Consider the following 21,657-nt stretch of genomic DNA (forward strand, 5'->3'; position numbering starts at 1 on the left):
CTAAAGAGATAGGATTATAGCTGAACAGGAGGAGAAAATTAGAGCCCTTCAGGCTGATTTGGACAGAGCTAGGGAGGAACTGAAGAGGTTAAGGGGCAGGAGGATTAACAGCGGTGGGAAATGGTAGCTGGGAACAGGGGCCACAGAAAGAAAACAGTGCCTGACAGTTTCCCAATTGGCACAACCAATAGATTTGCCTTGCTACCACAGTTAAGTAAGGAAGAGGCTCCAGTAGAAGTAGATGTAGTTAAGATGCAACAGAATCTCTCTAGGAAAGCAACTGTTTCAAAAAAAGTAGAAAGTAAGAGGGAAGTTCTGTTGCTAGGTAGCAGTCATGGAAGAGGTGTGGGCCAGATTTTACAGGAAAAATTAGGTGCCAGGTGCCAGGTCACAAACTTTTTCAAGCCAAGTGCATGTCTTAGCCAGATGGTAGAGGATATAGGCTCCTCGTGCAAGGGTTTCTCAAAGCAGGATAATGTGATGATAGTGGGTGGAGTGGGAAACAGTATTGATAGGGATCAGGTCTACAGTACTGAGTGTGACCTGGTGAAAATAGCCTCGGAAACGAGCCATACCAATGTTGAGATGGTGCGTGCTCTGATCTGGCATGATCAGCCCCAGTTGAACCGTTTTGTCAGGAGGGTAAATATGGAGTTGGATCAGTTGCGTAGGGCAGCCACTCTGTCAGACATTGGATTCGTTCCTGCCAAGGCTATTAATGGGGGTATTTCACAAGGCATGGCCTATACCTCAATAGGAAAGGAAAGGGTAAACTGGCAGGGTTGTTAGCGAAATCCATAAGGGGGGACACTAGTACTCATGGATGTACCTCTTTTTTAGACTAATATCAGTGTCCAATGAGAAGTTTAGGCAGGCAGGTGCTAAAGAGGTCCAAAACTCACAAGATTCCCACAACAGTAAAATAAATAATAATGTTACTATATTTAACCAAAATATTGGTGGATTAAAGAAAAAAGTAGATCATCACAAAAGTTAAGTAAAAAATAATGTTACCATTTTTCACCAAAATATTTCGGGGTCGAAGAATAAAGTAGATGAGCTCCTGTTTTGTTTAGATGTCATTGAATCTGATAATGTAATAGATATACTATGCCTGTCTGAACAGCAGATGGTTTCTGATATGGAAAAGGTATATATTAGTGCTTGTAAACTAGCTGCACATATGAGTAGAGAGATTATGGTGAGAGGAGGAGTTGCCATATATGTCAAAAGGTATCACTGTAAAAACCATAGATACAAAGAAGTTTTGTCTACAGCAACATATAGAAGCATGTGACTGTCAACTTAAACTGAAGGAGGGCTCTTTTATAATTGTAACAGTATATAGGTCCCCTTCAGGAAACTTTTACTTATTCCTGGAAAACTTGGATGCCTTATTGTGCTATCTGTCAGATAGGGGAAAGCAAATTATTATTTGTCAGGACTTCAATGTTGATTCACTGAAAGAGTGTAATAGGAAGTATGACCTGGAAGTCTTGCTTGGTTCTTTCAATTTGACATCTGTCATTAATTTTCCTACTCAGGTAGTAAAGGACAGCAGCACATTCATAGATAACACTTTTATAGACCAAGATAAGTTTAAAAACGTAAATTCTTGGCCTTTCTGATCATGTTGCTCAGATAGTTACAGTATATGACATAGCTCCATACCCTCCAAAGTTGTGCATTCAATTAATGACTCAACAATTAGAAATTTCAGGCAAAATCTTCAGCATTTAGACTGGGATTAGGTGTACAAGGAACCCCATGCTAATTTAAAATAGAACATATTTCATCATACACTTGTAAGAGAATTTGAAAACTGTTTCCCCAAGAAAGTAGTTAAATCTGATTATAGGAACCATGCTAAAAACCATGGCTTATTGAAGGAATAAAAAATCTTGTAACCACAAAGGGGAGCTGTATCTAACAACAAGAAAGGGTAATGACCCAGAAACAGCCACATGTTATAAAAACTACTGTGCTACATTAAGAAAGGTTATATAAAAGTCCAGAAGCATGTGAATCGTGTCTGAGATTAATACCTCTGATAACAAAATCAAAACAATTTTTAATATTTTGACAAGGGAAACAGGGCAACCAAGAGTACCATCAAAGCGAATGGGAACTTGACAAACAACAAGCCGGAAGTCGAAAACATATTGAATAATCATTTTTCAAATGTTGTAGAGAAAATAGGATCTAAATGTTAATTAGAAGAAGCAAGGCAGTTAATGGAAGAGGCCTTACCCACACAATTTGATACAATTGAAATTCCACCCACTTTCCTTCTGAAATTTGGAAGATAATGAACTCTCTCAAGAATAAAAGCTCACATGGAATTGATAGCATTTCCAGCAGGATAATAAAAGCTTGTTCCCAAGGGATAAGTGGGAGTCTTAGCCACAAATGTAATAGCTCTCTGAAGCAGGGTATTTTCCCAGATAGACTGAAGTAAAACCACTTCATAAAAAAGGGGATACATCTGATGTCAACAACTACTGTCTTCCGACTGCCTTATCCAAAATTCTTGAAAAAGTTATGTATTGTATAGTAGCTTCACACATTTGTAAAAATAAAGTTTTCACAAAATGTCAGTTTGGTTTCCAGAAAGGTTTTTCAATGGAAAATACTATGTATACTTTCACTAATGAAATATTAAATGCTCTGAGTAACGGGAAGTCACCCATTGGAATTTTTTGTGATCTCTTAAAGGCTCTTGATTGTGTAAATCATGGAATACTTCTAGGTAAGCTCAAGTACTGTGGTATGAATGGGACAGCACTCAAATGGTTTATATCATACCTAACTGGAAGAGTGCAGAAAGTTGAAATAAGCAGTTCACATAATACGCAAAAAAACTGGTGATTTCTCAAACTGGGGAACAATCAAGTATGGGGTGCCACAAGGTTTGGTCTTGGGTCCTCTCCTGTTCTTAATATATATTAATGACTTGCCATTCTATATTCACGAAGATGCAAAGCTGGTACTTTTTTCCGATGATACAAGTATAGCTGTTACAGCCAATAGACAAGAATTAACTGATGAAATTGTAAATGATGTTTTTCAAAAAATGATTAAGTGGTTCTCTGCAAATGGGCTCTCATTAAACCTTGACAAAACACAGTATATACAGTTCCACATGTAAATGGAATGACACCATTAACAAATATAGACTTCGATCAGAAATCGGTAGCTAAGGTAAAATATTCGAAATTTCTAGGCGTATGCATTGATGAGGTGTTGAATTGGAAAAAACACACTGAAGATCTGCTGAAACGTTAGAGATCAGATACTTATGCTATTAGGGTCATTGCAAATTTTGGCGATATACATCTCAGTAAATTAGCTTGTCACACCTATTTGCATTCTCTGATTTCGTGTGGCATCATATTGTGGGGTAACTGATCATTGAGTCAAAGAGTTTTGACTGCACAAAAGCGTGTAATCAGAATAATTGCTGGAGCTCATCCAAGACCATCCTGCAGACACTTATTTAAAGAGCCTGTAATCTTCACTGTAGCCTAACAATATATATACTCACTTAAAAATTGTTATTAACAATCCAAACGAATTCAAAAGTAGTGGCAGTGTACATGGTTACAACACTAGGAGAAAGGATGATCTTCGCTACTCAAGGTTAAATCTAACTTTGGCTCAGAAGGGGGTAAATTATGCTGCCACAAAAGTCTTTGGTCACTTATCTAATAGCATCAAAAGTCTGACAGATAGCCATACAGCATTTAAAAGGAAATTAAAAGAATTTCTGAATGGCAACTCCTTCTACTCATTAGATGAATTTTTGGACATAGTAAGTGAGTAATTTCCCCACGCCCACACCGAAAAAAAATATTAAGTGTCATGTAATATTTTGTGTAATGTAATATCTTGTATAGAAAACTTTTATTAACCTGACACCTTCCACATAGTTATGAAGTGTCGTATTCATGATCTATGGAACAAGTACTAATCTAATCTAATCTAATCTTTAACTTTAAAGAATGTATCAAGTTTATCAAAGACACCAGATTGGCTGTATAGAAATAACTCTAAAAGCGTTCTGTGCTGTTGCCACTGCTTTTGTACTGATTTGGAGATATAATGATAGAAGAATGAATTAGTTTTAGAGAATTCGCGTTATCAAGGTTGTTTCATTACGTTTTTAAATGTCTATAACACGGAAGGTTTAGGCCTAGATCGCGTCTATTTAATGAGTAGTCAGTACGAAATCTATTGAGATGTACGATTTATAAACGTTTAATTACTCTTTCGTGGCAAGGATAGACTAGCTTCACTGCTAGTAGCTCCTTGTTTTGACGAAATTTATACTATTAAGAAAACGTAAATAGAATTTTCGATGTTTCTGACGCAAATTTCGGCCTACTTCCCGACTGTCGGGGTTTCAAATAACGCAAGTTGTTTTCATGGGAAAGCGCAATATAAATGCTAAATGTTCACTTTGTAACAAGAAAAGACATTACTACAGGCATACAAAACAAATTTAAATTTAACACTATTTTGGAGGAAATATACATGTATATCTCACTTGGTGGCCAACTTTTGAAGAATTGTTTGGGATAGAGATTTAATTGGACTGCTTTATATTGTTTTGATACTATTTTCACAGATGCTACTCGAATACACAAGTATAGAGAATTTCGATATTTTGTTCTTGTGTAATTCTGTTACCTGACCAACTTAGTTTTCATGTGTGTTCTATGTCTACACCTCATAAAAATACTAAAATGTAAAGAGATTCTCCTTTTTGGTATAGGGACAAAACAATGTGAAATGTGTGCTATAATGGACTGATAACTCAGTAGGAAGTATCTACTGTTGGGTTGTTCGCTAGTATGCGATTATATGTTTCTGTGGGGATCATTTCGCTCGATCGTAATTTTCTTAGGGATTTTTATTTTTTTAGGGGTTGTGGGGCTTCAAAAACTACTTTCTCTTTATTTTTAATTCCACTGGGATGATGAGAGGAATCCTGTTATTTGTAGTATTATGACGTTGTAAAATCATACTTCTTACTCATGGCTGGCTTCTGGAATTTTCAAACCTAAGCGTGCATTTTTTCTGGCGAGGACATTGATTTGCTCGCTGTTGTAACATCAACAACGCTCAGGCTCTATTGCTCACGCGGGTTTTTGCGAACGAGGGAGACGTTTCAAGAAGCTGTAGCATGCGCAGAATTGCGCTTGAATAATCTGAAGAATTTGCTAAAGAGTGTTGTAAGTTGAAAGTATTACGTCGCATCGGCATCGTTGGGTAAAAGTATTTTAGTGATTCAGTTTAATCACAGAAAGGCGCACGGAACTATATACGTAAGCTGATTGAAACTGCGTCGTAGTAATTAGTAACTTCCGCAGAAGAAGCATATTGATAGTATATTATAAAAATATAAACAGTTTCTGTGAGCAGCGATACTCCGTTAAATTAACGTGGAAATCAACGAGTTAAAATTTTAACTCGTTGGTGGAAATGCAACTGAGCAATGGTTGCTTCAGCGTGAGCGTGAAATGAGCTTAACGGTTAATACAGTAGTGGATGAGCCTAGACATTATTACGTACCAAAAGGATAATGAAACGAAGTAATAGTAATTCCTACTGTTTTATTTCAAGGTGAAATATACCATTTTATAACTGAAAAACACGAGTCTTTGAGAAGCTTAAGAAACACTTGTTGCGTCTCGCAATAGGCACATTGACAGGTTTATTTAGCGGAGATCTCGTACCCGAGGCAGAAGCCGGAGAACTATAATAACTGTGAACTATAATACGCTCGAGGAATTTTACAATATTTTCTATAGTATCTTTAACGAATAGAAGTCTTGAATTCTCATTATTATCATTATGGTAATACCTGCTCAACCGTTTTTTTTTTTACCTTTTTCCAAACACAGTGTGAATAGGCAGATTTTTATGGAAAATTTTAGTCGAGGTGACGTCCTTCTATACTATGGTTTTTGCTGTATCCTTTACGGCAGCTTCTTTAGTATTTTATTTGTATTGTAATTGTTTGGAAAATAAAATAAAAAAATGAGAAACTTTGATATCGTCTTAGCATACTAGTGTGATCTCTGACTGTTTATTGGGCTTTGAGTTTCAAGAGAAGCGGCCATATTCGTGTGTTTGAACGGGAGGGGTATTGTGTTCGCAAGATTGGTGTTTGGATAGCTCTTCGTGTTATACGTGGTTAACGCTTGGGGCAGGTAGGGTGTAGAAGTTTATGAGTATGACGTGTAAGTTATTAAGATTTTTTACGCTGATTTTAAAGCGGTTGCATGGATTGGACGAGGCATATATATAAGTGTCAACATGAAAATTTATTGTTTGCATTGATTTTAACTACTTCGTACAGCATGATTAGTTGTGGATTGCGCCAAGGGGGTAGCAGCGAAACCGAGTCTTAAGTGACAAATAATACTAAGAATTCTTGATTCTGGAAACCTGTCGCATTGACAGTCTTCGATAGTTATGGTGTAACGATTTCCCGCCTGTTCACATTTGCTCAAAAATAATGGAAAAGAAGGTCGATGACAATTTTATGTTGACAGCGGTGGTCAGTGTATGACCGCTGTCGTCATGAGCGTATTCAGTGAAATTTGTAATGACCAGTGTTTGACGTGCGAATCAAAAGAATACGCACGTGTCTTTGACAAGCGAAAACAAATCTCAGTCCAAACAAATTGATGGACCACAGAATCATATCTCGAAATGCTGCTGCTTTCTATTTAGTCCACTTCCCTACATATTCAAATTGCAAAATGTTGCGAGAAATATCGTTTGTTTTTTTCCTCTTAAATCCATTTTATTTTCAGACCGCTAGGCTCGGTGCAGAAATGTCGGGGATCGCCATAGCACGTCTAGCGGAGGAGCGGAAAGCCTGGAGGAAGGATCACCCATTTGTAAGGATTCACTTATTTTCCTGTTTGAGGCTCGTTTGAGGGAATAAAGTTTCAACGAAATTGTTGTGTTGTTTAGGGCTTTGTAGCTCGACCTGTAAAGAACGCAGATGGAAGCTTAAATCTGATGAGCTGGGAATGTTCCATACCTGGGAAGAAAGGGGTAAGAAAATATGCCTAATATTGTGCATCCACAAATTACATGATTGTTTTTAACAAATGTTTGATTGTTACAGACACCTTGGGAAGGAGGTCAATATAAACTAAGAATGATCTTTAAGGATGATTATCCTTCTAGCCCCCCAAAGTGCAAATTTGAACCACCGTTGTTCCATCCCAATGTCTATCCTTCAGGTAAGTTGCGTACACACAAGGTGCATTATTGCAGTTATTTTAGTCCTTCATGTTATATATTACAAAGGATTTGGTTGTGCCAGATAGCTAAAACAATTTTTCTGAAAGTTGTGGATTTGAATTTTCCCATTTAAAAGTGTCAGTAGAGAAACTATAAAAAGCAGACAGTATTTATCCAGTATGAACACAATGCGACTAGTAAGAAACACTTTCATTTGTGGAGCATATTTACTAGTTGTTCATTCCACATTAAATCAGATTTGTTTATATTCTATACACCTGTAAAGTAGGTAAGCAAGCAATATTACTCTTTGTAGAGTGTGTGTTTTTCAAATTAAACAAAAAAAAATATTGGTTTTCATTCTAAGCTGAAACTGATGTCATGCTTAAATCTTCATGTGCCATAATTATGAAACATTTGATCTTGTGAAAAAGACTGGCTAATGCACACTTTGGTATCCTAAAGTAGCTGCTGTCTCACCTTGATGAAGCCAATGAATATGAAACTAAATAACACTTGTATTGACCACTCCTCTCTCATGTTATGAATAAATAAGTATTTAACTATAAAATCAGTTTTCTTCAAAATCACAGACAGGATGTGTTCTTGACTGTCTGCTAAAACAGTTCACGTAACTTGAAAAATTATACCTTATGAGTTGGTACTCACAAGTAAAAAAAGGCTGTTAGCCTCAAAGGTTGGCCAAGATTAACCTTTGCTGCATGTTAATTTTCTTGTCATTAGTTGATGGTTCTTTCTTCCCTGGCATTGTTCTGTCAATCTTGTCAGCATGGGAAGTGTCTCAGTAACTTGGCTGTTGTTGAATATAATTTCTTCCCATGCTTAGCAACTTTGCTGCTCAGAATGCTCCTTCCCCTAATTAGTTGCTTAGGCCATATAGTTCAAGTTTGGAATGTCTGTTTTGTTTACAGTCCAACTCACCAAAATAGTAGCATTGTTTCACACAGACTTTCAGAACACGTGATAACATTTTTGACTTGCAACCTGCCTTATTACTAACTTTCGAAATTTTCAGTCTTGAACACTTGGTTTTGAGCTGTGGTTTTTTCAAACATCTTTTTGCCAAGCTATAGTTCAGTCCACCACAGCTAGTTTCCTACCATTTACATTTGTTCGCTTTGTCATCCCTCAACCAAACTGTTTTGGAAAACAGCCGGCCAGCGTGGCCAAGCGGTTCTAGGTGCTTCAGTCCGGAACCGCGCGACTGCTACAGTCGCAGGTTCGAATCCTGCCTCGGGCATGGATGTGTGTGATGTCCACAGGTTAGTTAGGTTTAAGTAGTTCTAGACTATAGGGGGCTGATGACCTCAGATGTTAAGTCCCATAGTGCTCGGAGCCATTTGTTTTGGATAACAAAACAATATCGCAATAAATCTTGTCATATTCCAAGAGACATATGCTACAAGATGTAAATAGGAAAACCAGTCTTGTAATACATGGCAGCCAGATCAGTAATTGTCAATCCTGCATTCTCCATGTTGAAAACGTGCATATTTAATATGTTTGTTTCTCAGAAATAAGTCATTAGATTCAGCAATACTTATTGACTATTATATACTATCAGTTGATTAGTGACAACCAGCAGAAATGAACTGCTAACAGCAATAGTGGAAGAGCTGCTGACACTGTAAGTGCACTTCAGTCACTACTTCTGGTATTAGCTGCATACACAGTGGAAAATCTTGTAACAGTTTAATTAAAGCTACAACAAAAATGCCACAAATTTTCCCAAGGGGTAAAAGAGGTACATAATACATGCACCCTTCTGATAAAAATAAGAGGGGTGTTTTTGAGATTATGAAAATATTTTCTCCCATAGTACATTGTCAATGGTAATGTTGCATATCAAATCAAAGTGCAGTTTGATCTTTACAAAGGTGTTAAACTTCAGTACCATCATGTAGGGTAAGTTTTATCCGTTTTTTGATGTTTTTGCAGACTATCAGGCATATATCAATTTGTGTTCATAGTATTTTATGCATTATTCTTGTACAAAAACTCATAGTGCACTGTGCAAGTTATATTTTTCATAGATTACTACGAGGGTGGATTGGAAAGTTCTCGGAACGCAATAAAATGTACTTACATCTCTGAAACTTTTTCGATGTAGTCTCCTTGTAGATTAATGCACTTGGTCCAACAATGTTCCAGTGCCTTGATCCCATCTTGAAAGTGAGTTTCCTCAGGCTTGCAAAATAGTTGTCAACTCCAGCTATCAATTCTTCGTTTGAAGTAAATCTGCACACCAAGAAAAAAATTTCAGTTTTGGGGAGAGATGGAACTCTGATGATGGAGTCATATCAGGTGAATAAGGTGGATGTGGCAACAATTCATACCTTAGTTTGTGTAATTTTGCCGTGGCGACGGCACGTGTGTGGGTGCGCATCAAGTCATGGCACCCATCTTGTACATAATTTTTTCATTTCTAATTCTTCAGTTAAAATGTGATATACCCTTTCAGATGACATTTGGCAAGTGTGAGGACTTTCAATTGGCAATCCTCCATGACCGTTTTGTGCACTTCTCCAATGATTTCTGGGGTAGTAACACATCTTGGCTGATCGCTGTGCGGATCATCTAACCTCTGCCAACCAAATTTAAATTCATTTGTCCAGTTGGCAACAGTTGAATGTCAGGAGCAGTCCCAGTATAGTCTGGAAATCAGTGTGAATGTCCTTTGCTTTTTACATTTTTTATTAAGTACTTAATCACTGCTCAAATCTAGATTTTCTTTCTTTTTTTTTTACCCCAGTGTTTGCAAGTCACTATGCAGGAACAACAGAGCCAAGTCACTGCCACAGCTCTCTTTCAAGAGCACTGACATGACACATGTTTACAGGCAACAGTCAATGAATATCACGTGAACAGCTCGTTGTGTTAGCACTTACTACTCGTGGTGATTCTGAAAACTTTTCAAACCACCCTCGTAGAAAAAGAACTTCAACAGGTCCCTGTTACATTGCAACGTGGGGTTTCATTGACTACTTGAAATTTGTTTTATTATAAACATGGGCGGAATGGTCTTGGTATAAATGTTACTCTAGTGCAGTATGAGTAGGGCCCCTGTAAAGTATTCTGTGACCTACATTGAAAACTGGGTGTTTTGTAAAATGCTTATAAGTTAGGTATTGCTGAAACACACATTTCTATGAATATTATCAATCCTTGATTGAAACACACTGTAAAAAAACTATTGTGACAAAAATGTTAAGCTTTTATACCAAAATTCTCACTGGAAATTCGTACAGAATTATACACCCATCAGTGTCTAGCTCTGGTGGAGGCATGTTGCCAATCACATCATATAACAGAATGGTGCAGTGAAAATATGTTCTTTTGGAATGAAGCCCCATTACTTAAACTACCTTTCCCTTTGTTGCAACTTATTGAATACTACAAATGTAGTGAAAAGCTTATTTCCTCTTTTAGCCCCAATTGCTTCCACCATAACATTATCTGGAAAAAGATCTTTACTTGCACTTTGTGAGCAGCAAATAACAGGATCGTCCGAAGAAACAAAATCACTGTAATGAGTTTCCAGATACTCTGGCAATATTACACAAAGATCATCATCTGATGAAGAATTCACACTTTTGGAAGAGATTTTCTTGTCTAGTTAGGGCTCATTAGCTGTAGATGATGTGGAACAACTATGCTGAGGTTCATTTGTACCTGCGGACAGTTTGGGCATAATTCGTATCACTTCAGGCAGGGGGTTACCTTAACAGTCTCTGATGTTGAATTTAGCATATCTTAAAATTTAAGAGTAAGTAAGGAACACGTATTTTTGGTTTCTCCACAAAAATTCCTGCCCGGAGATCTGGCCTCCAAAGAAGACACTGCAAACACCAGTTTTAAGATTAGTATTTTCGAAAAAATTTTAAAATGCTGTATCTCTGTAACAGTTATAGATATTTTGTATTTGTATTTGAAAGATAATTGCTTTATGATTACAATGGTATACTCCATTTGGACAGTCAAGATTTTTTACTGTCACCTTTTGGACTTTTTATAACTTACAGAAATTTCTTTTTCTAAAAATGCCAATCCAGAAAACTTGATTTTTCTGTTAATTATAGCCATGTAGTGCTATATTCTCTGTAAAGGAGAGCTTCCATTTTTAAGCTGGACATGTCCCTGAGGGCTATTGTATTTTTAGGGTTTTTTAAAGGTTGTTAGTAGGATGTATAGGCCGAAGGTTGTGGGTTGGTTAGGTGTTGGGCTGGGGGGTTAGTTGATGGTGAAGTTTGTAGAGGGATGTGGAGGGGTGGTTTTTTATTTTGTGTAGAGGATATTTTGTTGCAGTTGTAGTGTGAGTGTGATTTTTTTGTTTTTCTTGGTTTATGGGTCTTTTATTTGCGTGAGTTTTATTTGGTTGTGGTTTTTTGTTGGTTTGTGTGGTTTGGAAATACGGAAGCGTCCGATCTCACCCGTCTGCTTTGACCCATGACATCACAAATATGGCGGAAACAAAAACACACACACACACACACACACACACTTTCCACAAGAAGCCTAATGACACTAACGGGACAAGCGCGGGAAATGGGGTGTTTTGGGTCGGGGGCAAAGTAAATATAAACAAATTTAGACGCCTTGCGTAGCTACAACGTGTAACTGAAGACAGCCATGCATGAATACCCACCCACCTCCCCAGGGGTCGTAACCCCTGCAACCCATAGAAGATAAAGATGCTTCAGTAGCTGATTAGTGTTTTTTGTCTCTTTAAAAAAAAAATCTCACGGGATAGAACGAACAGATCAGAAAGATAAATATAATAAACTAAAACAGAAATTGGAGGAAACAGATAATTAAAATAAGTAATAAGTGTTTTTAAATTTAAAAAATCTCAAGAGATAGAACGAACAGATCAGAAAATAAAATAAAATAAAATAAGATAAAACAGAAGTGGAGACAGCCACACTCAAACCAAACTCCGCGCCGTCATGACGTCACACACAACACCCTTACGTCACGGGTCAAAGCCGACCCGTGGGATCGGACGCTTCTGTCGACCCTGTGGTTTTTTGTTGGTATGTGTGGTTTTTTGTTGGTATGTGTGGTTTTTTGTTGGTATGTGTGGTTTTTTGTTGGTATGTGTGGTTTTTTGTTGGTATGTGTGGTTTTTTGTTGGTATGTGTGGTTTTTTGTTGGTATGTGTGGTTTTTTGTTGGTATGTGTGGTTTTTTGTTGGTATGTGTGGTTTTTTGTTGGTATGTGTGGTTTTTTGTTGGTATGTGTGGTTTTTTGTTGGTATGTGTGGTTTTTTGTTGGTATGTGTGGTTTTTTGTTGGTATGTGTGGTTTTTTGTTGGTATGTGTGGTTTTTTGTTGGTATGTGTGGTTTTTTGTTGGTATGTGTGGTTTTTTGTTGGTTTGTGTGGTGGAGAGGGAGAGGGAGAGAAGTGTTTGATTGCAAGGTGTGATTGTGGCTATGGCTGGTTTGGTATCGATAGTTGCTGTTGACCTATATAGGTCAAGGGAAGTGATAGATTCCAGTGGATTTTGTATGTAATGGAATTTGGGAAGGTTGTGGGGTCTTGTTAATTTAGTGTTTTTTGGTGTTTGGTGTAGTGGTATTTGTTTATATTTAGTATGTCCCCACCCAAAAAACCCCCAATTTTGCACTGCTTGTCCCGTTACTTTCATTATATTTTTGGAGGAACATCTGTTTGGTGGTTTTCCAATCTATTTACGTGTTTGTTATGTTTACATGATGTCATAGGAGCGGTATCTGAGTTGTTGTGAATGGTCGTTTCCGCCATACTGGTGACGTCATTGGTCAAAGCAGAGGGATGGAATTGGACACTTCCATTATCCCGTCTTTGATACTGTTATCTCTTATCACTTTGTTGTAGTTTCTTGTCAGTTTGTCGTGGTTGTTCAGTACTAATTTGTTTACTGAAGAGGCTTCTAAGAAATCTGAGACCGTCCAGTGAGTTCTGTGTTTTTGTGAGGACTGTGCCAGTTGACACAGTTGCAGTGCGTTTTTGTGAAAAGGACTGTTTGAAATGTCTTCTGGCTGGGGCCACAGGTGAGTGAAGTGTGCTGGGTGCATATCCATAAAAGTGATACATAATACAAACTAAAGAAACACTTTGTTCAGATTGGGAATAAGTGTTCTCATTTGAAGACTCTATCTCAAAGTGAAGAGGTTGCCAGTGGTGACGTTTTGTGTTATTGTTTTGACATAACAACAATGATAGTATGTGAACAAGGTTGAGCCTCCCATGGTGCAGATGATGCAGATTTTGCATCAATAGAAGAAGAATTGAATACCCTGAATCAGCCAACTACAGAGGTATGTGTTAGTCCTGTTACAAAACAGTGGTCAGTGAAGTAGAGTGATAAGCTCTATGCAGCAAGAAAATGCAGAGAAATTACTAAAGCTGTGGATGAAGACACTACAGCAAAACTGACTACTCTTCAAAGTAGAAATTCCATCTTCAGAAGAAAATGAACCAAAGCTCTTGAGCACCTCTCGGCAGGAATTTTTCACAAATATCAATTCAGTTGCTGAATATTCTTCATCCTACAGTGAAAAAGTGCAAGTTTTAACTATTATTCCAGAGACATTTTCAAAGAAAAAACTTTGAACCACGTTCCTTCAGTATCAAAGTACATGCTAGGTGGAGTCTTTGGAAGAGCAGATCCCTATTATGGTCATCCTGTAGAAGCAGCTCAAGTTCAGATAGTGCAGTCATTTTATCTGGAAGACAAATGGGACTGTTATCACCAGAGTGCAATCAAAAAAAGATACTATAACTGTAACAGTTGAAGGTCAAAAAGTTGTGAAACTTAGAGGTACATGACTTGCAGTATTAAAGAAACTTTTGCAATTTGGGTCAATCCATAAAAGTGGTCCAGGGATGGTTCCTTGACCATTTTTAAATATTTTAATCTTTCTATGTGATTGCCCTATATTTGAGAAGTTCAGAACAGTTTTTTAAAATAATTTATCTTGCACCTTTACTGGTTGGCGGCCATATTTATTTGTAGGTGCGCAATGATTTTTCAGTCTGGAGACATTAGTGAAAATTTTAATATCTCTGGACTGGGTTAATGATTTGAGTGCATTTTTCTCCTATAGTTAGATACCATACACTACTAGCCGTGTATAGAGCAGGAACACATACAAATGTTTCCTTAATTTTTATGAACTTTCGAAATTTGAAAATTTTCATTTTATGTAAACTTTGGGATTAGTTATCCCAGGTGTGACTGAATATAAAAATGATTTTTGCACAGTTTGTACACTGTAAATTTCAACATTGATATCTTACTGTGAACAAAGATACGAATTTTTGAATATGAGGCGACAATTCACATTACTCTAAAACTAATCTTATGGCTATTGCTCATTTAATTGGTTTATTGTCATTGTAATAAAATTTGAGACATTTTAGTTAACACTATCACCCAATATTCGTTTAGTTTATTTAATTTTAATAATACAATATTAAACAATAGGAGCATTTGCTTTTGGTCTGTGGTAATGAAAATGCCCATTTCCGTTTAGGTTTAGTGTCAATAAAGAAGTACATTATTGCTGGGCGTGGTGTTGATGCAGTCAGTTCTGAAACCACTGTTAGAGTGGATGTACATACTTGAACAGTGTAGAATGTGTAATGTGCTTTGTTCTCTGTGTAATTTGTAATTAATTTTGAGAGATTAGCAGGAATGCAGTAACATTGATGAACAGTGCTCTTGTTGGACAGATAGCTAGTGAAGTGTGTCGCAACAATTTACGGTTCAGTTTCAGAAAACTTGAAAAATGTCAATGACTTTGATGAAGTTAGACAAACTTTGTTTAAATTTAGAGTGAGTTCTTCTGTAACATCATTGTGTTAGTATAATAAAGAAACATATTCTGAAGTACAACCACATTTTTGGAAGAAAGTGCTGTGATCCACTTAAAGTTCATAAAAAGCCTATTACTGAAGGTTTGAGGGAAATAAAACTTGAACATTTGTCCTTGTTATGTGAGAGTGAAACGTAATGTGATTCCTGGAAATTCCTTGTGCCCACATTGTTACTCAAAAATATTTGTTGTGAATCCAGAACCAGAATCATGTAACGTTGTTAATGACATTTATATTCCTAATGAGCAAGCTGTTAGCATATTAGATTTTGCTTGTTCTAAGTTAGATGTATCTCCTGCATCGAAAATAATAAAATTAAGTAGCAGAAAAAGATAAGCAGCTATTGAAAATAAGGTACAACAAATTCCAGACAAAATTAGAAAAGACTTGGAATCGTGCTTTAATAATGCAGGTACCAACATTGTTTCTATAGAAGAAAAGCTACCACCAGCATCATCTGACACTGAAAATTTGAGCTTAATAGAGAAATTAAAAGTTAGATGTTCAGTGACATCTAAAGAGGAAAAAGTTAAAATTTTAAGTTTGCTCCCTGACTCGGTCAAGAGAAAAAATAGTTCATGAATTCAGTGTTTCTCATCGTTTGGTTAAACTAACCCGAAAATTAGTGGAAGAGCAAGGCATTCTTCCAGTTTTAGGAAAGAAGAAAGGAGTAGGTATAAGTGAAGAAACAACTGAAAAGATACAGCAGTTTTCTGAAGATTGTGAAAACAGTAAAACATGCCCAGGTTGCAAAGATAGCGAAAGAGTTGTTATAAATGGAGTTGAAGTAACAAAGCAGAAACAACTAGTGCTGTCGAATTTAAATGAACTTTATGTAGCTTTCGAAAATTCTGATTGCAAAATTTTGTGACCTCCGCCCTATGTGGTGTATTTTGGCTGGATCCTCAAGGATACACTCCTTACGTGTTTGATGAGATAAGCAAAATGTCAAACTGATGATTGTGGGTGCAAAACTCAGTGATAGTAACTACAAAGAGTTGCTGGATTTAATGGTCTTTGACACTAACAGTTATGACTGTATGATGAGTTTGGGTAATAAATGCCCTGGTAAGGAAACCGTTATTGAATTGTTTCAAGAATATGATGAGTAAATGCCAGAAAGTATTACCTTCAAACAGTGGGTCACAACTGACAGGGCAGAAATAACAGTGGTTAAATCTCAGGAAGAGTACATGTAATATTTAATGATAACTTACAAAAACTCAAGTCACCATTATGTTTCTAAAATCCAAAGCAAGTTTTTGAAGGACAAAAAGCACTACTTCATGAGACTGAATGCTTAGTGCTAGCTGATTTTGCAGAAAATTTTTCATTTTTGGTTCAGGATGCAATACAAGGGTACCACTGGATCAGTGACCAGGCAACAGTGCATCCTTTTATCCTCTACTTTAAAAATGAGGAGGATGAAGTTTGTAGTTCTTCAGTTCGCATTCTAAGCGACTACCTGGAGCACAACACTTTGGCTGTACATGTTTCAAAAGTATGTAATAAATTACATAAAAGAAAATTTTCGCAAGTTGAGAAGCTGGCCTACTTTCCAGATGGAAGTAGTAGTCAGTATAAGAACGAAAAATTTTTCACGTCTGTGCAACCACAAAGTAGACTTGGGTGAATGGCACTTTTTTGCATCTTGCCATGGTGTGTGATGGAGTAGGAGCGATAACAAAATGTGAAGTAAAGCCACCCTACAAAGACCAACTGCAGACCAAATTCTCACAGTACAGGATGTGTGTGTCCTTTGCAAGGATAATATGAAAGGCATTACCTCTTTTCTGATCAAGAAAAAAATCGTTCTGCATATGAAAAATATTCAAACCAGATTTGGAAAGTGTATAGCAATAAAAGGAACAAGGCATTTCCACAAATTCCTTGGCATTGCAGAAACCCTAGTTCATTGCTATGTATTATCATAAACTGAAATTTGAGGATCATTGTCAATAAAATTGTCTGTAACGTTGAATGACATAGTGGCGTGTGTGTATGATGGACAGTGGTGGCTTGCAGAGGCTGAAAGAATAAGTTTGGAAAACAATGCTATTTTTGTGCATTTTTACCACCCTGCTGGCACAAGACCATCATTCAATAAATCTACTAGGGACAAAGTTTGGATACCAATGAAAAATGTTTTAAGGAAACTTTCAGTACTTGATCTTGCCACAGCAACTGGGAGATCTTATTCTATATCACAGAAGCTGCCTGAAGAAGTAAGTGTTCTTAACATTCACCACCAGGTTTAGGAACAGTTGCATCTTGAAGGATGTTAATTGAAAATATTTAAGTATGTCAAAATAATATAAATGTTAATTTCAGTGATGTTTCCACGTTTTGTATATAATTCAGTACCTTACTTCAATAATAATTGATTATATCCTGCCAAAATCACACATGAATAGGCAACAGCCATAAGATCAGTTGTAGAGTAATGTGAATTATCTCATTTTCAAAAATTGATATCTATGTTCAATCAGATATCAATGTTGAAATTTTTACAGTATATTGCTATCATATAGGTGTACAAACTGTAAAAAAATCATTTTTATATTCAGTCCCACCTGAGATAACCAACCCCAAAATTTACAAAAATGAAAATTATCAAATTTCAGAAAATCATAAAAAAATTAAGGAAACAGTTATGTGTTCTTGCTCTATATGAGGCTAGTAGTGTATGATATCTAACTATAGGAAAAAAAACTCATAAATCATTTGTTTGCTATTTTTGGGCCTAAAAAGTGGATTTTTGAAAATTTGTATACCAAACTTTGGAGGTAATTTTGACTGGTTATTTTTGAATTTAGGATATTTTGTGTAATAGACACTGTTGTAGAGGACACTCTTTTTTTTCTTTTTTTTTAAAGTCAACTGCAGTGTTTTAACTTAACCCAGTCCAGAGATATTCAAATTTTCGCTAATGTCTTCAGACTGAAAAATCATCGCGCGCCTACAAATAAATACGGCTGCCATCCAGTAAAGGTGAAAGGTAAAAATTTTTAAAAACCGTTCTGAACTTCTCAATTATAGGGTAAAAAAATTAAAATATATAAATGTGGTCAAGCAACCAACTTATTTTTATTGGACCACTTCATTTGGACTGACCCATTTATAAGAGCAACTATACAACTTCACATATTGGAAGATCAACATTTTATGCAATATGACCTAAGTGGGTAATTCCACACCCACACGGATGTCTGGTTATGTTTGTACTGTGTGAATTTTGAACTTTGTGTAGTAACTTTGAAGAACTTACTGGAGCACATGCCATATGACACCTTGGTTGGGCGCGTGACGTCTTTAGTAGTATGTGACATAAAGCGAGATACTTGTTTGTCTCAAAAATGTGGTGACTGCACTGGGAAGAGAGGTCTTCCTTTAAACACACTTGGCCTGTAAGGTGTAGCAAATAACTCTGCAAAAATTACATATGCAACTTGGGAGGAAAATAAACTAAGAAAACTGTTGCCTTTGACAGTTTCATTGATAAACTTGGTAAATGTCAGTGAAAGCAGTAACACAGAAGCATCTGAAAAAATTGCAACAACACATTGCAGAAGTGAAAGGGTGTGTACAGGCTGAAGAACTATCTTTAGTGCTTTACTGTGATTTTGCTGAGAACTGGTCTGAAATTCTACCACAACAAGTACGAGGCTATCTTTGGAGTAATGACAGAGTTTCAATTTTTACAGGGCTCACAAAGCAAGACCACAGGTGTTGCAGTTATAAGTGAAGGCACAGGTCATGACTTAGCATGTGCTTTGCTAGCAATGCCCAAAATTATTCAACTACAAAGAGGGGCAGAGAAGATCATTATTATTTCTGAGGTGCTCCTAGTCATGTTAAAAATAGTTACCAGCTGTTTGAATTAAGTCACTTGTTAACTGTTTGGGTGCACAGTGCTACTAGGAAGGGACCTTGCAATGGTGTAAGAGGCCTGCTGAAGCACCATGCTACAGAATATAATCTTTACCAACCAAATACAGCTGCAATTCAGAATGCTGAGGATTTTATGGGAGTTGTGAAATTTTACACATCAACAGCCCTCATTCTTTTGTCCAAAGTGGAAATCGGAGAATTCCTTGAGCAGAAAAAAGGATGGTCCAAACTACTTCTGTGAAAGGAATTCAGAAGACACATTTCTGGACAGAAAGTGATGAGCGAAAGGGGATGGGTGTGTGTGTGTGTGTGTGTGTGTGTGTGTGTGTGTGTGTGTGTGTGTGTGTTGCAGAGATTAGACACCAGGTAGGAGTTAAATGAAATTGTAGTGAACTTCATGCTACCACATGGATCAGCTGCTGGATATAGGTTTCCAGCTGAAGGACAGCAATGCCATCGGGGCTCACTTCCTCTTCAAAATGTTTTGAAGATTGTAAGTGCTCCAGTTGCTATTGGTTCAGCAGGAAGGCAGTGCACTCTATCAAAGGGAGATACTGAATAGTAGAACACATTTTTAGTTCAGTAACTGGCTGATTTCAGTACAGAACAGAGTGCACAGAAGTTGTATAAATTGAAACCTTTAAGTCTTCGGACCTTCCACATACATTTTGGAACCATTTAAAATGCTTTCAAAATGAGTCTCTTATTACTCATCTTTCAAAACTAAAATTATGTTAAGTAAGGCTAGGTTTTGTTTTTTATGGGCCTGTTACGTGATAATGTAGTAATAAAACAGGTTTTATGTACGGCAAAAATTTCAATTGTTTATAAAACCTGTTCAACCTAAAAGTGGAAACTCTCCTTTTCGGGGAATGTAGAACTATATGGTACTAATAAACGGAAAAAATCAATTTTATGGATTGCCATTTTGAAAAAAAAAAAATTTTTCCATAAATTACAAAAAAGTTCAGAATGCTATAGTAGAACTTTGACAGGTAAGTCCAAATGGAGTATTTCTTTGCAATCATAAGCAGTTATCTTTCAAATAAAAAACCATAGCAAAATATTTAGAACTGTTCCAGAGATAAAGAATTTCGAAATTTTTCCAAAATTCACATCTTCAAAATGGTGTGCGCAGTGTCAGCTTTGGAGTGGTGTATCTGAGCAGAAATTTTTTGGTGAAAGAAAAAGTTTCTTACTTGATCCCTCATTTTAAAATATGCTAAATTCAATTTCAGAGACTATGAAAGATTTTTGTAGCCTGCCTAAATTGATATGGACTATTCCTTTGAAGTTTTTGTGGTGCACACACATTTTCATTTAATATGCAAATGTTTCGGGGCCAGTGCTCAACGCATGAACAGCTAAAACACTGCCAGGGCTTATCAGTTTTCTGTCTTATCGTTTTTAGAAGGGCTATTGGTTTTTTCTTTCCATATTGACTTTAAATAAGAGGCCAGAGATTCAGCTACAGCTTCCTTTTTCTCTTCCTTATCATGTTCACCTGGGAGTTTAGAGAAGACAGCTTCTTTTTTGAGTGAGAGTATTCCATATGCCCTTGAACACATTTTGGAGGTTTGTCTTATCCACTAGACTATTTGAATTCATTAAGAAGGGTTGGAAACATTGCCGATGGTATGACTGAGAATGTCATTTTCTTCACGTAGCTGAAGAACCAAACTTGTGGAATGTGAACTTAGGTTGCCTCCTGTCATTATTTTTTTTTTCTAGGCAGGTATTTTAGCATGAGGTGGCAGCAGTTTTTAAACTAATCTGTTAATACTAAATTGTAAAACCACCTATGTTGAGTTCAATTGTTGTTCCATCTCTACAGCACCCATTGGGCCTCCTGAGTCGAAGTATCATACATTTTCACTTTTATGAGAAACTTACTGGCAACAAAAATCAGAAGCTGATCTGCATATAGTGGTTGTGGATGGTTTGGTATGGTTGAGAAAATGGTCAGAACACTTAGCTCCAGTGAAATATCAGTTTCTTCCTTCGTGGATCATCTCGGAGATTGTATTCAGCATAAATGAATTACAGGCTGGTAAATCTTTGGGAAGTTGTTTCCAAATTAATGAAGTATTTTTTGAGTTTACTTCTGTCTTACTTCGGTTAAGATGTTTATAAGCCGTGGTGTGAGGATAACTTCATTTTGTTTAATAAATGTGCTACCCAATCATTACCTGCATAATTATTCTGGAAACATCTTTCATTGTGTCCAAGTAAGTTTAGGAATGTTTGTTATAACTTTAATATCTGTAATATGCAATGTAAACCCACAAATCAGCAGTAGTGGCAAAAGAATTTGCTGATATAAATTCTTTTTCTGAGCTTGGTACATTTGTATTTCTTATATTAATCAGTCCATTTTTTCTTAAGTGGTTTTTTCACTAGTCTCTTGGTGGCTCCCTTTGTCTGCTGATTATTTTAATGAACAAGATGACTTCTTCTAATGTTTCCTTCTACATGTCTAGGTACAATCTTGGGGTTGGAGACCTTATGTAAGTTGCATTGCAGTTCAGTATTTAGTTGTGGCTTTACTTTACTGCTCTGTCTAATAAAGTTATAATACTTCCCATTCTTTACAGTTGAAACGAAACCCAAGTCTCAGTCCA

At 36.6% G+C, this 21,657-nt stretch overlaps 1 protein-coding gene across 2 annotated transcripts in view; it reads left to right on the top strand.

Annotated features, from left to right (window-relative positions):
- The first annotated feature begins 6,061 nt into the window (after window positions 1-6,061).
- Window positions 6,062-21,657, top strand: part of LOC124716420 (SUMO-conjugating enzyme UBC9-B) — a 37,521-nt gene continuing 21,925 nt past the window's right edge. The window contains exons 1-4 of one of the 2 annotated variants that reach the window (XM_047243172.1): window positions 6,062-6,215; window positions 6,825-6,911; window positions 6,988-7,071; window positions 7,145-7,262. In XM_047243172.1, coding sequence (XP_047099128.1) covers window positions 6,846-6,911; window positions 6,988-7,071; window positions 7,145-7,262 — 268 coding nt within the window. In that variant the 5' untranslated portion in view covers window positions 6,062-6,215; window positions 6,825-6,845. Of the gene's footprint in view, window positions 6,246-6,824; window positions 6,912-6,987; window positions 7,072-7,144; window positions 7,263-21,657 lie in introns of both variants that reach the window. The other variant, XM_047243173.1, reaches the window with a different exon arrangement.

This window comes from Schistocerca piceifrons, chromosome 1 (assembly GCF_021461385.2).
Source record: "Schistocerca piceifrons isolate TAMUIC-IGC-003096 chromosome 1, iqSchPice1.1, whole genome shotgun sequence".
NCBI lineage: Eukaryota > Metazoa > Arthropoda > Insecta > Orthoptera > Acrididae > Schistocerca > Schistocerca piceifrons.